This window comes from Theropithecus gelada, chromosome 6 (assembly GCF_003255815.1).
Source record: "Theropithecus gelada isolate Dixy chromosome 6, Tgel_1.0, whole genome shotgun sequence".
Classification (NCBI taxonomy): domain Eukaryota; kingdom Metazoa; phylum Chordata; class Mammalia; order Primates; family Cercopithecidae; genus Theropithecus; species Theropithecus gelada.
The window spans coordinates 172,492,444-172,519,960 of NC_037673.1; the positions used below are offsets into that span (position 1 = coordinate 172,492,444).

Genomic DNA, 27,517 nt, shown 5'->3' on the forward strand with positions numbered 1-27,517 from the left:
TGCATATGTTGATCCAGCCTTGCATCCCAGGGATGAAGCCAATTTGATTATGGTGGATAAGCTTTTTGATGTGCTGCTGGATTCAGTTTGCCAGTATTTTATTGAGGATTTTCACATTGATGTTCATCAGGGATAATGGCCTGAAATTTTTTTGTTGTTTCTCTGCCAGGTTTTGGTATCAGGATGATGCTGGCCTCATAAAATGAGTTAGGGAGGAGTCCATCGTTTTCTATTGATTGGGATAGTTTCAGAAGGAATGGTACCAGCTCCTCTTTGTGCCTCTGGTAGAATTTGGCTGTGAATCCGTCTGGTCTTGGGCTTTTTTTGGTTGGTAGGCTATTAATTACTGCCTCAATTTCAGAACTAGTTATTGGTCTATTCCAGGATTCAGCTTCTTCCTGGTTTAGTCTTGGGAGGGTGTATGTGTCCAGGAAATTATCCATTTCTTCTAGATTTTCTAGTGTATTTGTGTAGAGGTGTGTGTAGTCTTCTCTGATGGTAGTATGTATTTCTGTGAGATCAGTGGTGATATCCCCTTTATCATGTTTTACTGTGTGTATTTGATTCTTCTCTCTTTTCTTCTTTATTAGTCTGGCTAGCGGTGTATCTATTTTGTTAATCTTTTCAAAAAAACAGCTCCTGGCCGGACATGGTGGCTCATGCCTATAATCCCAGCACTTTGGGAGGCTGAGGTGGGAAGATCACAAGGTCAGGAAATCAAGACCATCCTAGCTAATACGGTGAAACCCCATCTCTACTAAAAATACAAAAACAAAATTAGCTGGGCATGGTGGCGGATGCCTATAGTCTACTCAGGAGGCTGAGGCAGGAGAATGGTGTGAACCCAGGAAGTGGAGCTTGCAGTGAGCCGAGATAGCACCACTGCACTCCAGCCTGAGCAACAGAGCGAGATTCCATCTCAAAATAAAAAACAAAACAAAACAAAACAAAAACCGCTCCTGGATTCATTGATTTTTTTGAAGAGTTTTTCATGTCTTTACCTCCTTCAGTTCTGCTCTGATCTTAGTTATTTCTTGTCTTCTGCTAGCTTTTGAATTTGTTTGCTCTTGCTTCTCTAGTTCTTTTAATTGTAAGGTTAGGGTATCAATTTTAGATCTTTCCCGCTTTCTCCTGTGGGCATTTAGTGCTATAAATTTCCCTCTAAACACTGCTTTAGCTGGGTCCCAGAGATTCTGGTACATTATGTCTTTGTTCTCATTGGTTTCAAAGAACTTATTTATTTCTGCCTTCATTTCGTTATAAATTACTTCATTTTGCTATTCAGGAGAAGGTTGTGCAGTTTCCATGTAGTTGTGCGATATTGAGAGAGTTTCTTAATCCTGAGTTCTAATTTGATTGCACTGTGGTCTGAGAGACTATGATTTCCATTCTCTTGCATTTACTGAGGAGTGTTTTACTTCCAATTATGTGGCCAATTTTAGAATAAGTGTGATGTGGTGCTGAGAAGAATGTATATTCTGTTGATTCGGGGTGGAGAGTTCTGTAGATGTCTCTTAGGTCTGCTTGTTCCAGAGCTGAGTTCAAGTCCTGAATATCCTTGTTAATTTTCTGTCTCGTTGATCTGTCTAATATTGACAGTGGGGTGTTAAAGTCTCCCACTATTATTGTGTGGGAGTCTAAGTCTCTTTGTAAGTCTCTAAGAACTTGCTTTATGAATCTGGGTGCTCCTGTATTGGGCACATGTATATTTAGGATAGTTAGCCCTTCTCGTTGCATTGATACCTTTACCATTATGTAATGCCCTTTTTTGTCTGTTTTGATCTTTGTTGGTTTAAAGTCTGTTTTATTAGAGACTAGCATTGCAACCCTTGAGTTTTTTTTTTTTACTTTCCATTTGGTTGGTAATTTATTCCTCCATCCCTTTATTTTGAGCCTATGTGTGTCTTTGACCATGAAATGGGTCTCCTGAATACAGCACACCAATGGGTCTTGACTCTATCCAATTTGCCAGTCTGTGTCTTTGAATTGGGGCATTTAGCCCGTTTACATTTAAGGTTAATATTATGTGTGAATTTGATCCTGTCATTATGATGCTAGCTGGTCGTTTTGCCCATTAGTTGATGTAGTTTCTTCATAGTGTCGATGGTCTTTACAATTTGGTACGTTTGGCCAGGCACAGTGGCTCACCCGTGTAATCCCAACACTTTTGGAGGCCGAGGTGGGCAGATCACAAGGTTAGGAGATCGAGACCATCTGGCAACATGGTGAAACCTTGTCTTTACTAAAAATACATATATTAGCTGGGTGTGGTGGCATGCTTCTGTAGTCCCAGCTACTCGGGAGGCTAAGACAGGAGAATGGCTTGAACCTGGGAGGTGGAGATTACAGTGAGCCAAGATTGTGCCACTGCACTCAGCCTGGCGACAGAGCAAGACTCCGTCTCAAAAACAAAACAAAAACAATTTGGTATGTTTTTGCAATGGCTGGTACCAGTTTTTCCTTTCCATATTTAGTGCTTCCTTCAGGAGCTCTTGTAAGGCAGGCCTAGTGGTGACAAAATCTCTCAGCATTTGCCTGTCTGTAAAGGATTTTATTTCTCCTTCGCTTATGAAGCGTAGTCTGGCTGGATATGAAATTCTGGGTTGAAAATTATTTTCATTAAGAATGTTGAATATTGGCCCCCACTCTCTTCTGGTTTGTAGGGTTTCTGTAGAGAGATCTGCTGTTAGGCTGATGGGCTTCCCTTTGTGGGTAACCCGACCTTTCCTTCTGGCTGCCCTTAATATTTTTTCCTTCATTTCAACTTGGTGAATATGACGATTATGTGTCTAGGGGCTGGCTGCTCTTCTAAAGATACTACTTGAGAATTTTTTCATATTTTTAGTAGAGACAGGGTTTTGCAATGTTGGCCAGGCTAGTCACGAACTCCTGACCTCAAGTGATCCACCCACCTCGGCCTCCCAAAGCTCTGGGATTACAGGCGTGAGCCACTGTGCCTGCCAATAGTTCAGTTTTGATATCCCTCAGTACCAGGATGGACCTATCCTGGATTGTTGGTCTGATTTCATGTTGGAGGGAGTCATTGACAACTAGGAGTCAGTGTCAAACTCTTTTAGCCACGTTTGAGCAACAAGGGAGGTTTGGAGGGAGTGGCTCTCAAGCTAAGTTTACCTGGAGTTAATTATTAAGTTTAATTTAATCAGTTCCATAGGTGTTTCCTATCACCTCAAAGTGCTGGGCCAGCATTATTCTGTTAGGAGTTGTAGTTTGGCAGAATTTTAACAAGTAATAGCTACAAAGTTTAAAAAGAAAAATACAAAGTAAAATGATAATCTCAGTTTGTGTAATAGTTTTCAGCCATGAACCTAGGCTTCAAGGTTCAATTGAACTTTTGAATCAATTGAATAAATCAGATGACCATGGAGAACTAGGTGACACGTTTTGTAATCATGTGACCTGTTTTCTTATTTTGCATATATGGGTCTCAACTTTCCCAAAGATCTTTATCTGGGTACAGCATAAAGTATTAGCAGCAGCACAGAAATTTCCCTATTTAACTAATAGATAATATAGACCAATTTTATCATCTAGGATCCCATGACTAGGTGGAGTTAAAGCAGAGAGAGAGCAACAGTTGTATTAGGGATGTTGCCAAGGTCACCCACTAGATGGACTAAAGGATCCCTTAAACCAGTTTCTGTCAAGTTACCAACAGAAGCTGCTGATTGTGAAATTTCAATTACACCGTTATCCTGCCAAGTGGAAAAGGTAGGATTAAGAGGAGTAGGAGTCTGATTCTGTAGTCTGGTTTTAACATCTAGGGAAGCAGCTGTCGGCAGCATGAAAATGCCAACTTATTGTCCTGGTTTGCAGTTGTGAATGTCTCTGGTTATGGCACTGGATGGTTTGGTGAACTTTCTGTATGACCCGTCATCAGCCGTGAGACTTGCCCCTTAAAATTGATCTAGTTTTAGCTTTTAGGATTTCAGGAACAGAGCAGTTTGTGTTTTTAGTAATTTCATGGAAGAAAGTAAGATTGGAGGAATCTAGAAGAATTTGAGATTTAGTTCAGTCTACCAGTATATAACAGGAACTCAAAGACAATGCTCAGGGCTATAATCTAAGAACAGATGTATTAACAGCCTTACTCACTGTAATGCTGGGAACCCTTGAAGCCAGGCCTTATATGTACATTCTCAAATATGATGCTCTAGTGAAAGCCTTGGTAATATATATAACCAATGTTTCCAACTACATCCTGTTATAAAGAGAGAGCAAATTTTATTAAACTTATGTAAATAATTCTTGCCATAAAAAAATAAGAATACTCATGGATAGTTTCTAAATTTTAGAGGAGTCAAATAGGGACAAAAAAATGTTTCCACCTTTGTTCACAAAAGTATACCAAATTACTGTAAATAAGTAGCTTAAGAGAAAGAAAAGGTTTCCTTAAATCTAGAAAGCAAAATATTTAAATAAAGAACCTCGCCAGGCACGGTGGCTCATGCCTATAATCCCAGCACTTTGGGAGGCTTAGGGGAACAGATCACCTGAGGTCAGGGGTTCGAGACCAGCCTGGCCAACATGGTGAAACACTGTCTTTGCTAAAAATACAAAAATTACCCAGAGTGGTGGCGGACACCTGTAATCCCAGCTACTCCAGAGGCTGAGGTTGCAGTGAGCTGAGATCGTGCCACTGCACTCCACCCTGATCAACAGAGCAAGACTCCACCTCAAAAAAAAAAAACCGATAATGTTTCAAATAAAAGTCATAAAAACATTACCTGCAAGACCAGGTGCCATAGCTCATGCCTGTAATCCCAGCACTTTGTGAGGCTGAGGTGGGCAGATCACCTGAGGTCTGGAGTTCAAGACCAGCCTGACCAACATGGAGAAACTCCGTCTCTACTAAAAATACAAAATTAGCCGGGTATAGTGGCACATGCCTGTAATCTAAGCTACTTGGGAGGCTGAGGCAGGAGAATCGCTTGAACCCGGGAGGCGGAGGTTGCAGCGAGCCGAGATTGCGCAATTACACTCCAGCCTGGGCAACAAAAACGAAACTCCCATCTCAAAAATTAAAAAGAAGAAAACATTCATTCATTTCTTAATCTCATGTAATTAATTTTTGTTCTGCTTGATGTTGATTACTAGTTTCATGAATTCATCAATTTCTTCATTACAGTGCTGAAAAAAATGTTAGTCCATTGATCTTTGTTACTAGGAATCTTTAAGAGTACTTATTAGAGTCTTTTTCATGAATCTCATTGCAAATGCTTTTAGAGAAGAATCATAACTGTGGATGAAAGAGAATAGCTATGGTTAAAAATCTGATGAAAGTCTACCATAACCAGAAAATGACAAGGAAATTTGATTATTTTTGTAGCATACAACATAGTAACCAGAATTGTGACTGACATATTAGATTTTTAGGAATTTTATGTAATATTGGAAGAAACATATCAATAATATACCCATAAATGTAATTAATAAAAGATCTTGTATCACTTATCATTTGACACTGCTTTCTGTACAATTCAGTATCTCAAATAAGCCTGACTTAGTTCAGTATCTCTCTTTTATAAAGCTTTGAGAAGTTCTAGGACCCTCTGGTACATCCCAAAGTTAGTTCAAGGTCATAAAGACTTAATTTAGAATGTGATCCTGGGGAAGCCTGCTAACAATGTCAAAAGATTCAAAACATGATTACAGATCACTGTGAAACAATAGTCATTCATTTAACTGGAGTGATAAAGGCTTAAAAACAATGTAGAAAGTTACATGGATATATTTTTTAAAAATTATTTTAACTCTTTCAAAGCTCAGTTTTCCTAAGTATTCAAAAAACCTAATAAAGACAGTATAAGAAATTATCTTGACAAAACATTAAATCTTTGTTTTTCAGGCCAGTTACCAAAAAGGTAAAGAAAAACTTCTTATAGTATGATTGCTGCTTCTTATGGGAAGCCTGTTTAGGTAAACTGGAAGTCAAGCCTGATGAAAAGATACTTGAATTTAATCAGACACAGGAAGAGTGTGTCCAAGGTTGTAAGCTTATACACCATATTATAGAGAACTTCAAATAGGAAAACTAGTAACTTGAGTAAGGGAATAGGAATACTGTTGTCCCTCGGTATCTGCAGGGCATTGATTTCAGGACTAACTGCAGATACCAAAGTCTTCCCTTCCCCAAGTCCCACAGTTAGCCCTTGCAGAACCCACAGATGCAAAAAAGTCAGCCCTCCATATACATGGGTTTCACGTCTGAAGAATAGTGTATTTTCAATCCATGTTTAATTGAAGAAAATCTCATGTAAGTGGACCCACACAGTTCAAACCCATGTTGTTCAAGGGTCAACTGTACCTAGCTCTTAGTAAAGCATGGGAAATGTTTGGGTTACATGGAACAATTGAGGCACATCAAGAAAGCCAGGGCCAGGCACTGTGGCTCATGTCTGTAATCCCAGCACTTTGGGAGGCCGAGGCCAAGCTGATCACTTGAGGACAGGAATTTGAGACCAGCCTGGCCAACATGGCAAAACCCTATCTCTACTAAAAATACAAAAAATTAGCTGGGTGTAGTGGCGCACTTTCGTAACCCCAGCTACTCTAGAGGCTGAGAAAGGAGAATCGCTTGAACCCAGGAGGCAGAAGTTGTAGTGAGCCAAGATCGTGCCTCTGCACTCCAGCCTGGGTGACAGAGTGAGACTGTCTTTAAAAAAAAAAAGTAAGAAATCCAAGAGCACAGAATCAGGATATACTGGAGGAAAACATAATTTTTCTAGGCCTTCAAGATAGAACATTTCAATATCAGGCCATAAAAGCAGAGTTAGAGCTGGAGAAAAAAGTTACAGAAGATGAAAAAGTTAAAAGAGAATTATCACCTCACCCAAACAAAAAGATATACCTTCTCAAGGAGAGAAAGCGAAAGACCAAAAGGCAGAAATGTCAGACCTGCAAATCACATTAAACAAGATACAGCAAAAGTTTAACTACTGAGATATGAATCTGAGAAGCTTCCACAGGAAAACTCTACCTCAAAACATGAAATTACCATTTTAAATGAAGAAGATTCATTTCAAAACTGATATTAGAGAAATGAAGACTGAAAAACAAAAAAAAAAGCTGCAGTTCAGAAGATGGTTGAAAATTTAAGAAACAAATTTCAGAATTAGGTCAAAATCTCTTGCAAATTTTATTAAAAGCAGATTAATACTCCGAGAAAACATTGTTCTAATATAGGAGATCAAAATTTTAGTTTTCATATCAATGTGTATATAAAAGACAACAACAAATCTAAGACTTGCTTATTCATTTTAAAAACAGCTTTTCTAAAAAGAAACACTACCACATGAAATGCACACATTAATTATAGGATACATCCCGGTTGTATATGTATTATGGAAACCTTCCAGATATTAGATTATAAAATATGGTGTTATCAATTGTGTCAATCATTTTAAAATAATTATCTTTTCTCCAATTATTTATAACTTTTTTTTTTTTAGAATCTCACTCTGTTACCCAGCCTGGAGTACAGTGGCAGAATCACAGCTCATTGCAGCCTTGAACTCCTAGGCTCAAGTGATCTTTTGCCTCAAGTCTCCTGAGTAGGCAGGACCATAGGCATGCACCACCATGCCTGGCTAATTTTTTTAATTAACTTATTTATTTTTTGGTAGAGACAGGGTCTCACTATGTTGCCCACACTGGTCTTGAACTTGCCTCAAGTGGTCCTACCACATCGGCCTCCCAAAGCACTGGGATTACATGTGTGAGCCACCACACCTGGCCTGTAACACATTTTTATACCAAATTATTTACTTGTGTTTCTGGGTTTTCCATTATGTTTCATTGATTTCTTTATTCAATACCATAACTTCCCTGTTTTATTTTTATAGTTTGATATATCTTTTGGGATTTCATAAAGCAGTATATGTGTTAGGCTGTTCTTGCATTGCTATAAAGAAATCCCCGAGAATACTCATCTCTCACCTTATGCAAAAAATCAATTCAAGGTGGATCAAAGACTTTTATATAAAATTTTTTTTAAATTAAAAAACAGAAGAAATACCTGAGACTGGGTAATTGATCAAGAAAAGAGCTCACAGTTCCAAAGACTGTACAGGAAGCTTGGTGCCGGCATCTGCTCACCTTCTGATGAGACTTCAGGAAGCTTACAATCATGGTGGAGGGCACAGTGGGAGCTGGCACATCACATGGCGAGAGCAAGAGAGTGAGAGTGGGGGTGCAAAGGTGCCACAGACTCAAACAACCAGATCTCGCAATAACTCGTTATTGTGAAGACAACACTAAGCCATGAGGATCTGCCCCCATGACCCAAATGCCTCCCACCAGGCCCCACCTCCAACCTTGGGGATTACAATTCAACATATGGGGAATACATACATATGTATGTATGTGTCTCCTTAGTAATTTTCAAAAAAAAAAAAAAAAAATCTTGGCTATTTGTGCCCATTCATTTCCCCAAATGAATTTTAGAATAATTTTGTCAAAGACTGCATTAGATTGTTTCTTTGAGGCATATAATTATTTGTTGCATGGGGTTGTCCTATGCACTGTAGGATATTTAATAGTATCTCTGACCTCTACCCGCTAGATGCCTGCCAGTAGTAACCCCTCAACTTGTGACAATAATCAGAAGTGTCTCCAGACACTTCTGGCCAAATAGCCCCTGGATGGGGGGTGAAATTGTACCAGTTCAGAACCACTGCATTAGTTTTATAAGTTAATTAAAGGAGAATTAATGTCTTTACAATATTGTCTTTCTAAGCAGAAGCACAGTATAACTTTCATTTTATGAGATTTGCTTCTTGGTGATCAGTAAAACTGTAAGACTTCCTGGGGTTTGGTGCCCTTTTGTGGAGCTAGTGTTTTGATTCTGAATGACTATGAGCTATGTAGGGTTAAACATATCAATCATGGTAAGCATCACATAATAAGAATAGCTGGCATTTATGCCAGGCACATGTCAAGTGCTTTACTTCGATTAACTCATCATCTTCACTGCAACCCCATGAGGTAGGTAGTATTATTATCCCTGTTTGGTAAATGAGGAAACTAAGATAGGTTCAACGAGATGCTAACTAGTAGAGCAGGTTTATCACCACTTGTCTCCATCTTTAAGATCCTGGGGCAAACTTTCAAACCTCATGCCAGGTTTCCAAGGGAACATCGGGTGGAGATGCTAGTAGTAAATGGTTAAGTGGAAAAAAGCAAGTCACAAAATATAATTCTATTTTTTAAATGGATGGTTTTGAAAAAATAGACCCACCAGAGTTTTTTAATCTGAAAATTGTTTTTCAAAACTCCTTTTTTGTTTTTTTGGTTTTTTTGTTTTGTTTTGTTTTGTTTTAGATAGAGTCTCGCTATGTCACCCAGGCTGGAGTGCAGTGGCACGATCGCGGCTCACTGCAACCTCCACTTCCCAGGTTCAAGCACTTCTCCTGCCTCAGCCTCCTGAGTAGCTGGGATTGCAGGCATACACCACCACACCAAGCCATATATTTTTTTAACTCTTATCAGGTACTTTAAAATATTACCTTCTCTTTCTCAACCTGTTCCCCCAAATATTATAAGTTAGTGAACTTATTAATATAATATTCACTACAGCTGTATGGAGCTGCCATAGAATAGAAAGCAAAATTCATCTACATTTTGAATTTAATACATCAGATGTGAAATTAACTTGGGTCTTAAATCAAGTTCAGCTTCCTTGTAAGCCTGCAGATTACTTCCAACATCCCTCATTCATCCTGAGCTGTCTTTGGGAGGTTGGTGGGTCTGGCTACCCATGAAGGCAAAGTGTTCCTTCCTGACTGGAAGGAATTTAGTTTTGTATTTTTACGTTAGCTAATTTGTAAAGTATTACCTTATTCCAGTGGGTCTTTTAATAACAGCTTTATTAAGGTATAATTCCATACCATACCATAAAATTCTCTTAGTTGTGCAGCCATCACCACTATCTAATTTTAGAACATTTACTTCATTCCAGAAGGAAACCCTGTACCTTCCAATGGGTTCTCTGGTTTGCTTATGTTTTAAAAGTGCATAATCATATCATTCAAAAAATAAATTTTTCCCATTTTAAATTATAAACATTAGGCTGGGCATGGTGGCTCACACCAGTAATCCCAACACTTTGGGAGGCTGAGGTGGACAGATCACTTGAGTCAGGAGTTCGAGACGAGCCTGGACAATATGGTGAAACCCCATCTCCACTAATACAAAAAATTAGCCAGGCATGGTAGTCCAGCTACTTGGGAGGCTGAGGACTAAGAGTCGCTTGAACCCGGGAGGCAGAGGTTGCAGTGAGCCAAGATGGCTCCACTGCACTCCAGCCTGGGTGACAGAGCGAGACTCCATCTGAAAAAAAAATTATAAACATTATTTTTAAATTGTAAATAGACCAGGCGTGGTGACTCAGGCCTATAATCCCAGCACTTTGGGAGGCTGAGGCGGGCGGATCACTTGAGGTCAGGAGTTGGAGACCAGCCTGGCCAACATGGCGAAACCCCATCTCTACTAAAAATACAAAACTTAGCTGGGAGTGGTGGCATGCACCTATAGTCTCATCTACTCTGGAGGCTGAGGCATGGCAATTGCTTGAACCTGGGAGGTGGAAGTTGCAGTGAGCTGAAATCGTGCCACTGCACTCCAGCCTGTTCAACAGAGCAAGACTCTATCTCAAAACTAATTATAATAATCATAAATTGTAAATAGAGGTAGGAAATTCTTATGTAAGAACCTGCCCCTGTCTATTTCTACTCTAGATTACTACAGTTTTTGTGTATTGCTCCAGAAATTTTCCCTGTGTGTGCACAAACATATATAGGTGTATAATTGTTTCCCAATGGGGTCATACTAACTTTTTTAAACTGCTTATTATAGGCATTAAAATAAAAGCAAAAAGAAAATTTATATATATTAATATATATTATTAGTATATATGTTTTAAAATTAAAAATATATATAATAGACATTTTAAAAATTCGTACCACATTCAGACCATTATTCATTTTGCTCACAATGGTATTCCCAGTGCACAATATTGTACATTGTAAGTATTCATTCAATAATCATTTTATCAGCTGCATGTTATTCTAATGTTAAATGTTATTCTAATGTTAAAAAGTCATGTTAAATTACTCAGGAATAGAAAACCAAACATCGTATGTTCTCACTTATAAGTGGGAGCTAAAGATGCAAAGGCATAAGAATGACTTTGGCAACTCAGGGGGAAGGGGTGAGAAAGGGGCGGAAAGACTACAAATTGGGTTCAGTGTATACTGCTTGGGTGGTAGGTACACCAAAACCTCACAAATCATCACCAAAGAACTTACTTGTATAATCAAATACCACCTATTCCCCAAAAACCTATGAAACTAAAAAGAAATTTTAATAAAAATTTTTAAAACCCTAAATTAGCCAGTCTCTTGATTTTAATTTTTTTGCTGTTAGACTATGATATGATGAATCCTCTTGCATAGTCATTAAAATACGACTTTTTTCTCTGCATTTTATGGTTAAAAAAGGAAAAAAACGTTTGTAGGATTTGTAGGACAAGTGGACAAGTTCCTTGCAGTGGAATTTTGAGGATAAAGGTAATATGTCTTTTTTATTTTAATATATACCACTATTATGGACATTATGTCATTCCTTGTGAGATCCTAGTGTCTGAATCTCAGAATACTAGGAGTGTACAGAACTCCCACCTTCAGAGATACAATTTACTTCTGTGTAAAGAAGCAGAAATGGCAGATGCTCACTTTCCCAGGCTCCATTGCACCTAGTGCTAAGATGTGGGACCTAGGTTCTACCAGAAGCTGGTGACGGGAAGAAGCAGGGCCCAGGTGAACTCCAATTTAGTGAAGATGGCAGCAGCAGTGTCAATTACATGCAGCAGTAGTAAAGTTCTTTGTTTTTTTCTTTTATTTCTTTTTTTTCAGATGGAGTCTTGCTGTGTCACTCAGGCTGGAGTGCAGTAGCACAACCTCAACTCACTGCAACCTCCACCTCCTGAGTTCAAGTGATTCTCCTGCCTCAGCTTCCTGAGTAGCTGGGATTACAGGTGCACACCACCATGCCTGGCTAATTTTTGTATTTTTAGTAGAGACGGGGTTTCATCATATCAGCCAGGCTGGTCTCAAGTGATCCGCCCACCTCAGCTTCCTAAAGTGCTGGGATTACAGGCACAAGCCACCACGCCCGACTGCTTTTTCTATTTCAAATGAAGTTATGAATAATCTTATCTGTTACTTTTTAAAATCCCATTGGAATTTTGTTTGTAATTATTAAGCTTATAGATCAATTTGGGTAGAACAAATGCTTTTTAAAATTTAGATTTTTGTTATAAATGGTGTATGATGGCTGGGTGGCTCACGCCTGTAATCCCAGCCAGCACTTTGGAAGGCCGAGGTGGGCGGATCACTTGAGGCTGGGAGTTTGAGACCAGCCTGGCCAACATGACGAAACCCCATCTCTACTAAAAATACAAAAAGTAGCCAGGTGTAGTGGCACACACCTGTAATCCCAGCTACTCTGGAGGCTGAGGCAGGAGAATCACTTGAACCCGGGAGGCGGAAGTTGCAGTGGGCTGAGATCATGCCACTGCACTCCAGCCTGGGTGACAGAGCAAAACATAAAAGGGGGAAAAAAAAAAGGTTTATGAATAAGTAATTTAAGTAGACCTATATTCAATAAAGAAATAGAATCAGTAATTATTAGTAACCTTCCAAAACAGAAAGTACCAGGCCCAGATGGGTTGGCGAGTGAATTCCAACAAATATTTAAGGAATAAATGATATAAATTCTCAACAATCTTTCAGAGAATAGAAGCAGAGGGACTACTCCGTAACTAACTCTGTGAGACCAACATTACACTAATACCAAAACAAGACAAATTATAAGAGAAAACTACAGACCAATATCTTTTATGAACACAGATGCAAAAATCCTCAATAAAATATTAGCAAATCAAATCCAACAATGTTCAAAAAGAATTATACATCGTGACCAAGTAGGATTTCTCCCAGGTATGCAAGGTCAATTCATCATTTGAAAATCAATTAAATCCAGTAATGCAATTCACCCCACATCAGTAGGCTAAAGAAGAGAAATCACACGATCCCTTCCAATAGATGCCAAAAAAGGATTTAACACCCATTCATGATAAAAAAAAAAAAAAAACCTTCCAGCACACTAGGAATATAGGAATACAGGGGAACTTCCTCAACTTCAGAAAGAACATCTACAAAAACCTGCCACTAACATCATACCTAACGGTGAAAAACTTGAAGCATTCCTACTAAGATCAGCGATAAGGCAAGGATGTCTCCTCACTACTCCTTTTCAGCATTGTACTGGAAGTCCTAGCTAATGCGACAAGAAAACAGAAGAAAAGAAAGATACAGGGCCGGGCACGGTAGATCACGCCTGTAATCTGAGTACTTTGGGAGGCCAAGGCAGGCAGATTACTTGAGGCCAGGAATTCGAGACCATCCTGGCCAACATGGTGAAACCTTGTCTCTACTAAAAATATACAAATCAGCCAGGCATGGTGGTGAGCACCTGTAGTCCTAGCTACTTGGGAGGCTGAGGCAGAAGAATCACTTGAACCCAGGAAGCAGAGGTTGCAATGAGCTGAGATTGCACCACTGCGCCCCAGCCTGGGTGACAGAGTGAGACTCTGTCTCAAAAAAAAAACAAAAGATATGTGGATTGGGAAGAAAGAAAATTGTATTTGTTCACTGAAGACATGATTTTTCTATGTAGAAAATCTCAAAGAATCTAGAAAAAACCTCTTGGAACTAACAAGCAATTATAGTGAGTTTGCAGAGCACAGGGTTAACATACAAAAAAGTCAGTTGCTTTCCTATATACCAACAATGAAAAAGTGGAATTTGAAAGGAAAAATACATTACCATTTACATTAGCACTCTCAAAAATTGAACAAATAGACATAAATATAACAAAATATCTACAAGATCTTTATAAGGAAAACTACAAAACTGTGATGACAGGTATCAAAGAAGAACTACATAAATGGAGAAATATTTCATGTTTGTGAATAGGAAAACTCAGTGTCATCAAGATGTCAATTCTTCCTGATTTAATTGGTAGATTCAATGCAATCCCAATCAAAATCCCAGCAATTTGTTCTGTGAACATCAACAAACTGATTGTAAAGTTTATATGGAGGGACAAAAGATTCAGAACAGCTGTCTTAGTTCATTTTGCATTGCTGTAAGGGAATACCTGAGGCTGAGTCATTTATAAAGAAAAGAGGTTTGTTTGACTCATAATTCTGCAGGCTGAGCAAGAAGCATGGCACCAGCATCTGCTTCTGGTGAGGACCTCAGGAAGCTTCCAACCATGGCAGAGGCGAATGGGGAGCAGGTATGTCTCATGGTGAGAGAAGGAGGAAGAGAAAAAAGAACAATCATATTTTGAAGAAACTATGAGTGAGAACTGACTCAATCCCTTGAGGATGGCACCATGACATTTATGAGGGATCCGTCCCCATAATTCCACCAGGTCCTCCCTCCAACATTGGGGATCAAATTTTAACCTGACACTTGGAGGGGCCAAATATCCAAACTGTATTATTCTTTCCCTGGCCCCCCAAATGTCATATCTTTCTCACATTGCAAAATAGAATCATCCTTTCCCAATAGTTTCCAAAGTCTTAACTCATTTCACTATCAATTAAAAAATGCAAAATCTCCTCTGAGACTGAAGGCTAATTTCTTCCAGCTGTGAACCTGTAAGATGAAAAGCAAGTTATTGAATTCTAAGATACAATGGTTATACAGGCATAGGGTAAACATTCCCATTCCAGAAGGAAAAAAATGGCCAAAAGAAAGGAGTAATAGGCCTCATGCAAGTCCAGAATTCAGCAGGGCGGACATTAAATCTTAAAGCTCCAAAATAATCTCCCTTAACTCCATGCCCTGCATCCTGGGCACACTGGTGCAAGGGGTGGGCTCCTAAGGCCTTGGGCAGCCTCACCCCTTGGTTTTACTGGGGCACAGCCCATATGGCTACTCTCACAGGTGGGAGTTGTGCCTTTGGCTTTTCCAGGCTGAAAGTACAACCTGCTGGTGGCTCTACCACTCTGGGCTCTGGAGGGCAGCAGCCTTGTTCTACTAAGGAGTACCCCAGTGGGGATTCTGTAGGGGCTCAAACTCCACATCTCCCCTTGGCACTCCCCTGGTAGAGTCTCTCTGCGGGGGCTCTGCCCCTGTGGCAGGCTTCTGCCTGGGCATGCAGACTTTCTGATACATCTTCTGAAATCTAGGTGGAAACTGCCAGAATGCACTCTCGCATTCTGTGTGTCTACAGACTTAACACCACATAGAAGCTATCAGGGCCTCTGATTGGCAGCCTGAGCCATGCCTGGGGCCTGAACGGCCTGAATTTGGATTGGGCTCCTGAAAGCATTCTGTCCTTCTAGGTCTCTAGGCCTTTTCCCCATTGTCTTGCTAATTTCTTTTGCAAGTGGTTGCTCTTCGGCCCCTTTAAATTTCTCTCCTAAAAATGCTTGTTCCTTCCCTACCACAGGACTGGGTTGTAAATTTTTCAAACTTTTACACTCTGCTTTCCTTTTAATTTTAAGTTGAAACCTTAGATCAGCCCTTTGCTCCCACATTTGATTGTGGACTGTGAGATTTAGAACAAAGCAATGATACTTGCTTTTACCGCTCCTATTCAGATGGTGCTGGAAGTCTCAAATGGTACAATTAGTTAAGAAAAGGAAATAGGCCAGGCATGGTGGCTCATGCCTGTAATCCCAGCACTTTGGGAGGCCAAGGAGGGAAGATTGCTTGGGCTCAGAAGTTCAAGACCAGCCTGAGCAACATAGGGAGATACCATTTCTACAAAAAAAGTAAAATAGGAAAGGGGAATAAAAGGCATACAGATTGGAAAAAAGAAATGAAACTGTCCCTATTTCCAGATAACATGATTGTCTATACAGAAGATCTCAAGGAGTATACCCACCCCCAACAACAACAACAACACAGCCCTCCTAGGACCTAATTGAGTGAGTTTAACAAGGTCACTGGATACAAATTCAACACAAGCCTTGACCAGGAATTTTTTCCTTCAGGAGTATAGCCAACTTAGAAGGACTCTCCACTTAAAAACAAACAAACAGGATTCTGACTGAAACTAATTTTTCCTGCTAGCCAAGCTGGCAAGAATTAACAAAAGTCTCCAAAGAGTAAAATTAACCAAAAACTGTGAGAAGAAACTAGAGTGATAGGCAGCAAATCCTATTATCAATACCGTAAGTGGGTGATAAGCTTTGGGTCAGTCGTTTGCTGGTATAGGTGAATCTGACACTTCCAATTTATTAAGTCCAAAGCCCCAAAAGAAAAGTGTTCTGGTTTCTGAGCTTTCTTTGTTTTGCTCTAAAATGTGAATAATGTTCACTTCACAATGTCTGAAAATAGGGTTAATTAGGAGGCCTGATGGAATTGTTTCCTAGTTTCACTCTGCAGATGCCAAATAATGGGACGCCTTAGTAATCTGTGTTTCTCCTCCCTCTGGTAATCCAGCTGTTAAAATTAGAAAGATAATTTGTTATCTGTGAAAGTTTAATTGGAGCAATATGTGATGGAAATGCAAATTACTTAATTAGGAGTTAGGGAGAGTATGAGAGAATAATGAAATGAAAAATTAACAAATATTAGGCCGGGCGCGGTGGCTCAAGCCTGTAATCCCAGCACTTTGGGAGGCCGAGACGGGCGGATCACGAGGTCAGGAGATCGAGACCATCCTGGCTAACACGGTGAAACCCCGTCTCTACTAAAAAATACAAAAAACTAGCCGGGCGTGGTGGCGGCGCCTGTGGTCCCAGCTACTCGGGAGGCTGAGGCAGGAGAATGGCATGAACCCGGGAGGCGGAGCTTGCAGTGAGCTGAGATCCGGCCACCGCACTCCAGCCTGGGCGACAGAGCCAGACTCAGTCTCAAAAAAAAAAAAAAAAAAAAAAAAAAAATTAACAAATATTATTAGATTAAATTTATTTATTAATCATGTGTTGGATCCAAGTACCTTATAGCTACCAAGGATACAGGATACAAAAAGAGGTTATTCTCAAATGGGGAAGAAGATAATTAAGTATCCTGCAAAATGCCTCATGATATGTGCTAAAGTAACGTTAGTATGTACAGTGTGCTATGAAACTATCAAAGAGGGGAGCAACTGACTTCTCCAAAGTTTGAAGAGCAATGCAGTTGGATTCTATTTCCAATCTGTGAAACTCCCTCACCATATCTGTTAAAGTACTCTCTGAGGGCCCAGAGAAAATCAGGCAGATACCAGAGAGGAATCTATTCATACAAGATAGCTGCATAGGGTGATATCTGTGACTTTGCGGCTTTTTTAACTGATTGCATTCCCCAGTCATTTGCAGTTTGGGTGGCAGAAAGCTGAGATTTTATGGACTTGAAATGTTAGGGGACAGAGGTCAAGGCTGGCAAAGCAAGAAATTACAGACGAATCCTTGCAAACAAGAAAAATCGTAAGAAGGGTGAACCACAAAATTTTAGTATAACGACTGCTCAGGTGCTTGGCTGACAGCCAAATTATGTAGGCACAATAGAGGACCCCTCTGCCTCAAGAGGCCAGGTTAAAACAACAGCAGCTGGAAACCATAAGAACAAAGATATCAGTACCTATATTGTACAAGGGAGACAAAGTTTGCAGTTCAAATCTAGGCAGGTTAAGTATTAATATCTTCTAGAACAACAACAAAAATCCCACAGCAATTCTTAGAAGAACACAGTTAAACCCAGTGTCTAGGCATGCAAAGAAACAGAAGTGTGAATCGTACTCAAGGAGGGGGAAAGGGCAGTCAATAGAAACTGACTCTGAGTGAGCCTAGTTGTTGGATTTAACAGAAACTTCAAAGCAGTTATTGTAAATGTGTTCAGTGAGATAAAATATGACATCAATGAGTGGGTAGAAAATCTCAACCAAGAAATGGAAACTATAAAAATGGAAATTTGAGAGTTGAAAAATACAGTAACTGAAAATTTTTAAAAATCTAAATAGTTTCAACAGTAGATTAGAAAACAAAGCAGATTGGCAAAAGAAGCCATGAAGTTCAAGCTAGATCAATAGAAATCACCCAGTTTCAAGAAACAGGGGAGAAAAAGCCGGAATAAAGTTGAAAAGAGATATGTAGGGCAATATCAAACAATCCATTATAGGTATAATTAGAGTCTTAGAAGGAACGGCAGCAGTAGATTATAGAAAATGTTTTAAAGAAATAATGACTGGAATTTTCTCACATTTTATGGGAAAAAATTAACTTACCCAAGAAGTATAGGAGACTGAAAGCAAGATAATCACAAAGAAAACCACTTACTGACTATCCAGAGAAAAATGGTATATTGTACATAGGGAACAGCAGTGCAATTAACACCTCACTTCTTATCAGAAACTGTGAAGGTCAAAAGACATTGGACCAACATATTCAAATGATGGAAAAAAGAAAGCTTTCAGTCAAGAATTCTGCATCTGGCGAAATTATCCTTCAAATATAAGGGGAAAATAAAGACATTTTTGGATAAACAGAGATGAGAGAATTTTTCACTAGTAGACCTGCACTATAAGACATTTTGACTGAAGGGAAATGACACCTAAATGGATATTTGGATCTACACAAAGGAATGAAGAGTACATGAAATTGTAAACGTGTGTAAAACAAAAATAATGATTTTTTGTTATGTCTTAATATCTTTTTACAATGTATACAGATAATACACAGGATAACCTCCCAATCTCAACCTCCCAGGTTCAAGCAATCCTCTTGACTCAACCCCTCAAGTAGCTGGGACTACAGGCACGCACCACCATGCCCAGCTAATTTTTTTTGTAGCAATGGGATTTCACCATGTTGCCGAGGCTGATCTCCAACTCCTGAGCTCAAGCAATCTGCCCGCCTTGGCCTCCCAAAGTGCTAAGACTACAAGCCTGAGCCACCATGCTGTGCCAAGTAATTCAGTACATTTTCTAAAATTTTCTAAAGTACACTGGAATAAACTGAATTTATACACTGTAGTCCCAAGAGCAACCATTAAAAATATAATGAAAAGAGATATACATAGAAAACCAATAGAGGAATTAAAATGGAATGCCAAAAATTATGTGACTAGCATAAAGGGAGGTAGGAAAAGAGGGACAGAGAAACAAGTAATGCATAGAAGAAATAGGAAAGAGATGGTATGATCGTAGGTTTAAAACTGAACATGTAAATAAGTGTAAGTAGACCAAAATTCTAAACAAAAGGCAGAGATTGTCAGACTGGACCAAAAAAAAGCAAGAACCAAGTATGTGCTAACTGTATGAGATGTACTGTCTATATGAGAGACATTCTACGTATAAAGATGCAAATACACTGAGAGTAAAAGGATAGAAAGAAATATACCATGCAAATAGTATGCACTAGAAATTTGTAGTAACTCTGTTCTTACCAGAAAAACAAGACATCAATACAAGGAAGATTTTTGGAGACTATGAGGAATCTTTCATAATGATAAAAGAGTTAATACGTTAGGAAGTTATGAGAATTACATGTGTATATGCACCTAATAAATATAGTTTCAAAATACATGAAGCAAACAACTGAACTAAGAGGGAAAACAGTCAAAGTTAGAACTGTAGTTGGACACTTTTCACTCTGTAACTGATAATACAACTGGATCTCCCCCCACCAAAGTAAAGAAATCAAAGATCTGAAAAACACTATTAGCTACCATGACCTGATTGATATTTATAGAACTGTAACTAACAAATACAGAATACACTTTTTCTCCCTAAGTACACAAGGAAGATTCACCAGGGTAGGCCATGTGTTAGGACATAAGTCTCAGTGTATTTCAAAAGATTAAAATCTTACAGAGTATGTTTTCTGACCATAATGGAAGTAAATTTGAACCAGATGATAATAAAATGAGTACATATTAAAAATTGTGTCCTTCAGAAAAATTCACATACTTTTTGAAATTGTGGGATGAAGCCAAAGTAGTCATTACAGTGAAATGTTTAGTTTTAAATGTTAATGTTAGAAAAGAAAAAAGTCTAAACCAGGCCGGGCGCGGTGGCTCAAGCCTGTAATCCCAGCACTTTGGGAGGCCGAGACGGGTGGATCACGAGGTCAGGAGATCGAGACCATCCTGGCTAACACGGTGAAACCCCGTCTCTACTAAAAAATACAAAAAACTAGCCGGGCGAGGTGGCGGGCGCCTGTAGTCCCAGCTACTCGGGAGGCTGAGGCAGGAGAATGGCGGGAACCCGGGAGGCGGAGCTTGCAGTGAGCTGAGATCCGGCCACAGCACTCCAGCCTGGGCGACAGAGCGAGACTCCGTCTCAAAAAAAAAAAAAAAAAAAAGAAAAAAGTCTAAACCTAAGCTTCCATTTAAGAAGCTGGAGAAAGAACAAATTAAATCAAAAGTAGAAAGAAGGAAATAATAAAGATAACAGAAATAGATGAAATAGGAAACAGATTAAAAAGATCAATAAAGTTGATAAATGTCTAGCTAGATTTATCAGATTTTAAAAATGTTACCAATATTGGGAATAAAAATAGGAATTGGTAATGAATCTATACAGAGTATAGAATTATAAAGTTGATAAGGGAATATTATGAACAATTTTATGCCAATAAATTTGATATTTTAAATGAAATGGACAAATTTCTGGAAAAACACAAGTCATAAAACTAACACAAGAAGGCAGATAAAATATTGATAGCCCTATGTCTACTAAAGAAATTGAATTTGTAATTTTAATTTGTACCTTTCCTGAAAAGCAAATTTCAGGTGCAAAGAGCTTCACTGGTGAATTTCACCAAATATTTAAGAAAGACATAGTACCATTCAAACACAACTTAAATAGAAGGGGTGGGACTATTTCTCAAGTTATTTTATGAATTCAGTTTTACTCTGATAACAAAAACAGAAAAAGAAATTACAAAAAAAGAAAATTACAAATAAAAATCCCACATAAACATGCAAATTTATTTTTCTTAGAGACAAGGCCTTACTCTATTGCCCAGGCCAGAGTGCAGCCTTGACCTTCTAGGTTTAAGCAGTCCTCCCTTATAAGCTTCCCAAGTAGCTGGGATCACAGGCATGCACCACCCCGCCCAGCTAGTTTATTTATTTATTTTTTTTTTTTGTAGAGATGAGGTCTTGCTTTGTTGCCCAGGCTGGTCTTGAACTCCTGAGCTCAAGAGATCCTCCCACCTAGGCCTTCCAAAGTGCTGGGATTACAGGCATGCGCCACTGTGCCCAGGATAAATATGCAAAAATTCTTAACAGAATATCAATTCACTGAAGCCCATCAATATAGGAAAAGAACAATACATCATAACCAAGAGAAGATTTCCCAGGATTGCAAGGTTAATTTAACACTAGAAAATCAATCAATACAAATTCTGATATTAGTAGAACAAAAAATCATCATCATCTTAACAGATGCCGAAGAAGCATTTGACAAAATTTAATAGCTATTCCAAATTTAAACTCTGAGTAAACTAGGAAAAGAAGGGAACTTCCTTAAAGGCATCTGTGAAAACCCCACAGCTAGAATTATACTTAATGATGGAAGTCTGAAATTCTTTCTTCTAAGTTCAAGAACAAGCAGGGGAGGCAGAACAAGATGGCCGAATAGAACCCTCCAGCAGTTTCCCCCCAGCAAGAACACCAACTTGAACAACTATCCACACAAGAAAACACTCTCATAAGAACTAAAACACAGGTGAGCAATCACAGTACCTGGTTTTAACATATTAAGGAAAGAGGCACTGAAGAGGTTAGGAAAGGTAGTCTTGAATTGCCTATACCACCCCTCCTCCATCCTCCAGCAGTGCAGTATGATGTGGAGAGAGAATCTGTGTGCTTGGGAAAGGGAAAGTGAAGTGATTGTGGGACTTTGCATTGGAACTCACTGCAGCTCTGTCACAGCAGAAAACAACACACGGCAGAATTTGGCTGGTGCCCACAGCAGGAGCATTTAGAACACACATAGCCAGAGGCAAATCATCCATCCTAGCAGTCGGAAATTGAGTTCCAGCTAGCCCCACCACCATGGGCTAAGGTGCTCTGGTGTGCTAAATAAATTTGAAAGGCAGTCTAGGCCACAAGGACTGCAATTCCTGCACGAGACCTGGTGCTGTGTTAGGCTCAGAACCAGGGGATTTGGGGTCCACACAATACAGTGAGACACCAGCTGGGGCGGCCAAGGGAAAGCTTGTGTCACCGCTTCCCCAACTTCAGGCAGCACAGCTCACAGCACCAGGAGGAGAGGGAAGAGTAAAGAGGGGCCAGGCATGGTGGCTCATGCCTGTAATCCCAACACTTTGGGAGGCCAAGGTGGGCAGATCACCTGAGGTCAGGAGATCGAGACCAGCCTGGCCAACATGGCGAAACCCTGTCTCTACTAAAAATACAAAAATCAGCCAGTCGTGGTGGCAGGCACCTGTAATCTAAGCTACTCAGGAGGCTGAGGCCTGAGAATCGTTTGAACCCTGGAGGCGGAGGTTGCAGTGAGCCAAGATCGCACCACTGTGCTCCAGCCTGGGTGACAGAGCAAGGCTCTGTCACAAAAAAAAAAAAAGAGGTGTATGAGTAGATAAGTAGACCTATATCCAATAAAGAAATTGAATCAATAATTATTAATAACCTTCCAGAACTGGACAGCATTCTGTTAAGTGAAATAAGTTAGGCACAGAAAGACAAATTTTGCATGTCCTCACTGTTTGTGGGAGGTAAAAATTAGGCTTATGGCGATAGTGAGTAGAATGATGATTACCAGAGGCTAGGAAGGGGAGTAGGGGGTTGGGAGAGAATGGATGGTTATTGGGTACAAAAATATTGTTAGATACAATGAATAAGATCTAGTATTTGATAGCACAACAAGGTGACTACAGTAAGCAATATTTTATTATACATTTCAGAATGACTGAGGGAGTACAATTGGAATGTTCTTGATAAAGAAATGAATTCTTGAGGTGATGGATACTCGTTTGCCCTGATGTGATTATTACACATTATATAATGTCTCAAAATATTTCTGTCTCAAAATGTCTCAGGTACCCCATAAATATATATAATATACAATTATTATATATATTATATATATATGTATCTACTATGTACTTATTAAAAAAAAAAAAAGAAAAAGCAAGGGCCAGGCACAGTGGCTCACGCTGGTCATCCCACCACTTTGGGAGACCAAGGCAAGAGGATTCCTTGAGCCCAGGAGTTCAAGACCAGTCTGTAGTGACATCACGTCTCTATGAAAAAAAAAAAAAAAGCTGGGCTTGGAGGTACGCACCTGCAGTCCCTGCTACACAGGAGGCTGAGGTCATAGGATCATGCCACTGCACTCCAGCCTGTGTGATATAGCAAGACCCCATCTCAAAAAGCAAAAAGCAAGAATGTCTGTTCTTGGCACTTCTATTCAGAATTATACTGAATGCCTTAGCAATTGTAATAAGACAAAAAAAAAATACAGATTGGAAAGGAAGTAAGACTTATTTGCAGACAACACATATATAGAAATGTATATAGAAATCCTAGGTTCCAAGATGGCCGAATAGGAACAACTCCAGTCTACAGCCCCCAGCGTAAGCAATGCAAAAGATGGGTGATTTCTGCATTTCCAACTGAGGTACTGGGTTCATCTCACTGGGGCTTGTCGGACAGTGGGTGCAGGACAGTAGGTGCAGCCCACTGAGCGAGAGCCGAATCAGGGCGAGGCATCGCCTCACCCAGCAAGCACAAGGTGTCAGGGAATTCCATTTCCTAGCCAAGGGAAGCTGTGACAGATGGCACCTGGAAAATCGGGTCACTCCCACCCTAATACTGTGCTTTTCCAACGGTCTTAGCAAACGGCACACCAGGAGATTATATCCCGCGCCTGGCTCGGAGGGTCCCACGCCCATGGAGCCTCACTCATTGCTAGCACAGCAGTCTGAGATCAAACTGCAAGGTGGCAGCAAGTCTGGGGAGGAGCGCCGGCCATTGCTGAGGCTTGAGTAGGTAAACAAAGCAGCTAGGAAACTTGAACTGGGTGGAACCCACCACAGCTCAAGGAGGCCTGCCTGCCTCTGTAGACTGTACCTCTGAGGGCAGGGCATAGCTGAACAAAAGGCAGCAAAAACTTCTGCAGATTTAAATGTCCCTGTCTGACAACTTTGAAGAGAGTAGTCGTTCTCCCAGCACCGAGTTTGAGATCTGAGAACGGACAGACTGCCTCCTTAAGTGGGTCCCTGACCCCCGAGTAGCCTAACAGTGAGGCACCTCTCAGTAGGGGCCGACTGACACCTCACACGACCAGGTGCCCCTCTGAGATGAAGCTTCCAGAGGAATGATCAGGCAGCAACATTTGCTATTCTGCAATATTTGCTGTTCTGCAGCCTCTGCTGGTGATACCTAGACAAACAGGGTGTGGGGTGGACCTCCAGCAAACTCCAACAGACCTGCAGCTAAGGGTCCTGACTGTTAGAAGGAAAACTAACAAACAGGACATCCACATCAAAACCCCATCTGTACGTTACCATCATCAAAGACCAAAGGTAGATAAAACCACAAAGATGGGGAGAAACCAGAGCAGAGAAGCTGAAAATTCTAAAAATCAGAGTGCCTCTTCTCCTCCAAAGGAATGCAGCTCCTTGCCAGCAACAGAACAAAGCTGGACGGAGAATGACTTTGACGAGTTGACAGAAGAAGACTTAAGACGATCAAACTTCTCCAAGCTAAAGGAGGATGTTCGAACCCATCACAAAGAAGCTAAAAACCATGAAAAAAGATTGGATGAATGGCTAACTAGAATAACCAGTGTGGAGAAGTCCTTAAATGACCAGATGGAGCTGTAAACCATGGCACAAGAACTACGTGACGCATGCACAAGCTTCAGTAGCCGATTTGATCAACTGGAAGAAAGGTTATCAGTGATTGAAGATCAAATGAATGAAATGAAGCAAGAAGAGAAGTTTAGAGAAAAAAGAGTTAAAAGAAACAAACAAAGCCTCCAAGAAATATGGGACTATGTGAAAAGACCAAATCTACGTCTGATTGGTGTACCTGAAAGTGATGGGGAGAATGGAACCAAGTTGGAAAACACTCTTCAGGATATTATCCAGGAGAACTTCCCCAACCTAGCAAGGCACGCCAACATTCAAATTCAGGAAATACAGAGAATGCCACAAAGATACTCCTCGAGAAGAGCAATTCCAAGACACATAATTGTCAGATTTACCAAAGTTGAAATGAAGGAAAAAATGTTAAGGGCAGCCAAAGAGAAAGGTTGGGTTACCCACAAAGGGAAGCCCATCAAACTAACAGCAGATCTCTCAGCAGAAACTCTACAAGGCAGAAGAGAGTGGGGGCCAGTATTTGACATTCTTAAAGAAAAGAATTTTCAACCCAGAATTTCATATCCAGCCAAACTAAGCTTCATAAGTGAAGGAGAAATAAAATCCTTTACAGACAAGCAAATGCTGGGAAATTTTGTCACCACCAGGCCTGCCTTACAAGAGCTCCTGAAGGAAGCATTAAACATGGAAAGGGGCAACTGGTACCAGCCACTGCAAAAGCATGCCAAATTGTAAAGACCATCGAGGCTAGGAAGAAACTGCATAAACTAACGAGCAAAATAACCAGCTAACGTCATAATGACAGGATCAAATTCACACATAACAATATTAACCTTAAATGTAAATGGGCTAAATGCACCAGTTAAAAGACACAGACTGGCAAATTGGATAAAGAGTCAAGACCGATCAGTGTGCTGTATTCAGGAGACCCATCTCACGTGCAGAGACACACATAGGCTCAAAATAAAGGGATAGAGGAAGATCTACCAAGCAAATGGAAAGCAAAAGAAAAGCAGGGATTGCAATCCTAGTCTCTGATAAAACAGACTTTGAACGAACAAAGATCAAAAGAGACAAAGAAGGCCATTACATAATGGTAAAGGGATCAATTCAACAAGAAGAGCTAACTATCCTAAATATATATGCACCCAATACAGGAGCACTCAGATTCATAAAGCAAGTCCTTAGAGACCTACAAAGAGACTTAGACTCCCACACAATAATAAGGGGAGACTTTAACACCCCATTGTCAACATTAGACAGATCAACGAGACAGAAAGTTAACATGAATATCCAGGAATTGAACTCAACTCTGCACCAAGCGGACCTAATAGACGTCCACAGAACTCTCCACCCCAAATCAACAGAATATACATTCTTCTCAGCACCACATCGCACTTATTCCAAAATTGACCACATAGTTGAAAGTAAGGCACTTCTCAGCAAATATAAAAGAACAGAAAATATAATAAACTGTCTCTCAGACCACAGTGCAATCAAACTGGAGCTCAGGATTAAGAAACTCACTCAAAACCGCTCAACTACATGGAAACCAAACAACCTGCTCCTGAATGAGCAGGTTACGTACCCTACTGGGTACATAACGAAATGAAGGCAGAAATAAAGATGTTCTTTGAAACCAATGAGAACAAAGACACAACATACCAGAATCTCTGGGACACATTTAAAGCAGTGTGTAGAGGGAAATTTATAGCACTAAATGCCCACAAGAGAAAGCAGGAAAGATGTAAAATTGACACCCTAACATCACAATTAAAAGAACTGGAGAAGCAAGAACAATGCATTCAAAAGGTAGCAGAAGGCAAGAAATAACTAAGATCAGAGCAGAACTGAAGGAGATAGAGACACAAAAAACCCTTCAAAAAAATCAATGAATCCAGGAGCTGATTTTTTGAAAAGATCAACAAAATTATAGACTGCTAGCAAGAATAATAAAGAAGAAAAGAGAGAAGATTCAAATAGATGCAATAAAAAATGATAAAGGGGTTATCAACACTGATCCCACAGAAATGCAAACTACCATCAGAGAATACTATAAGCACCTCTATGCAAATAAACTAGAAAATCTAGAAGAAATGGATAAATTCCTGGACACATACACCCTTCTAAGACTAAACCAGGAAGAAGTTGAATCCCTGAATAGACCAATAACAGGGTTTGAAATTGAGACAATAATTAATAGCCTACCAACCAAAAAAAGTCCAGGACCAGATGGATTCACAGCCAAATTCTACCATAGGTACAAGGAGGAGCTGGTACCATTCCTTCTAAAACTATTCCAATCAATAGAAAAAGAGGGAATCCTCCCTAACTCATTTTATGAGGCCAGCATCTTCCTGATACCAAAGCCTGGCAGAGACACAACAAAAAAAGAGAATTTTAGACCAATATCCCTGATGAACATCGATGCAAAAATCCTCAATAAAATACTGGCAAACTGAATCCAGCAGCACATCAAAAAGCTTATCCACCATGATCAAGTGGGTTTCATCCCTGGGATGCAAGGCTTGTTCAACATACGCAGATCAATAAACGTAATCCATCATATAAACAGAACCAAAGACAAAAACCACGTGATTATTTCAATAGATGCAGAAAAGGCCTTCGACAAAATTCAACAGC

General features: G+C 39.9%; 1 protein-coding gene across 4 annotated transcripts in view; it reads left to right on the forward strand.

The window, feature by feature from the left end:
* SIMC1 (SUMO interacting motifs containing 1) overlaps positions 1–27,517 on the forward strand; it is a 91,883-nt gene that overhangs the window by 10,321 nt on the left and 54,045 nt on the right. The window contains exon 1 of one of the 4 annotated variants that reach the window (XM_025387440.1): positions 14,308–14,379. The exons of the other annotated variants lie outside the window; for them this stretch is intronic. Coding sequence (XP_025243225.1) covers positions 14,308–14,379 — 72 coding nt within the window. Of the gene's footprint in view, positions 1–14,307; positions 14,380–27,517 lie in introns of those variants that run through there. 4 annotated transcript variants of the gene reach the window in all.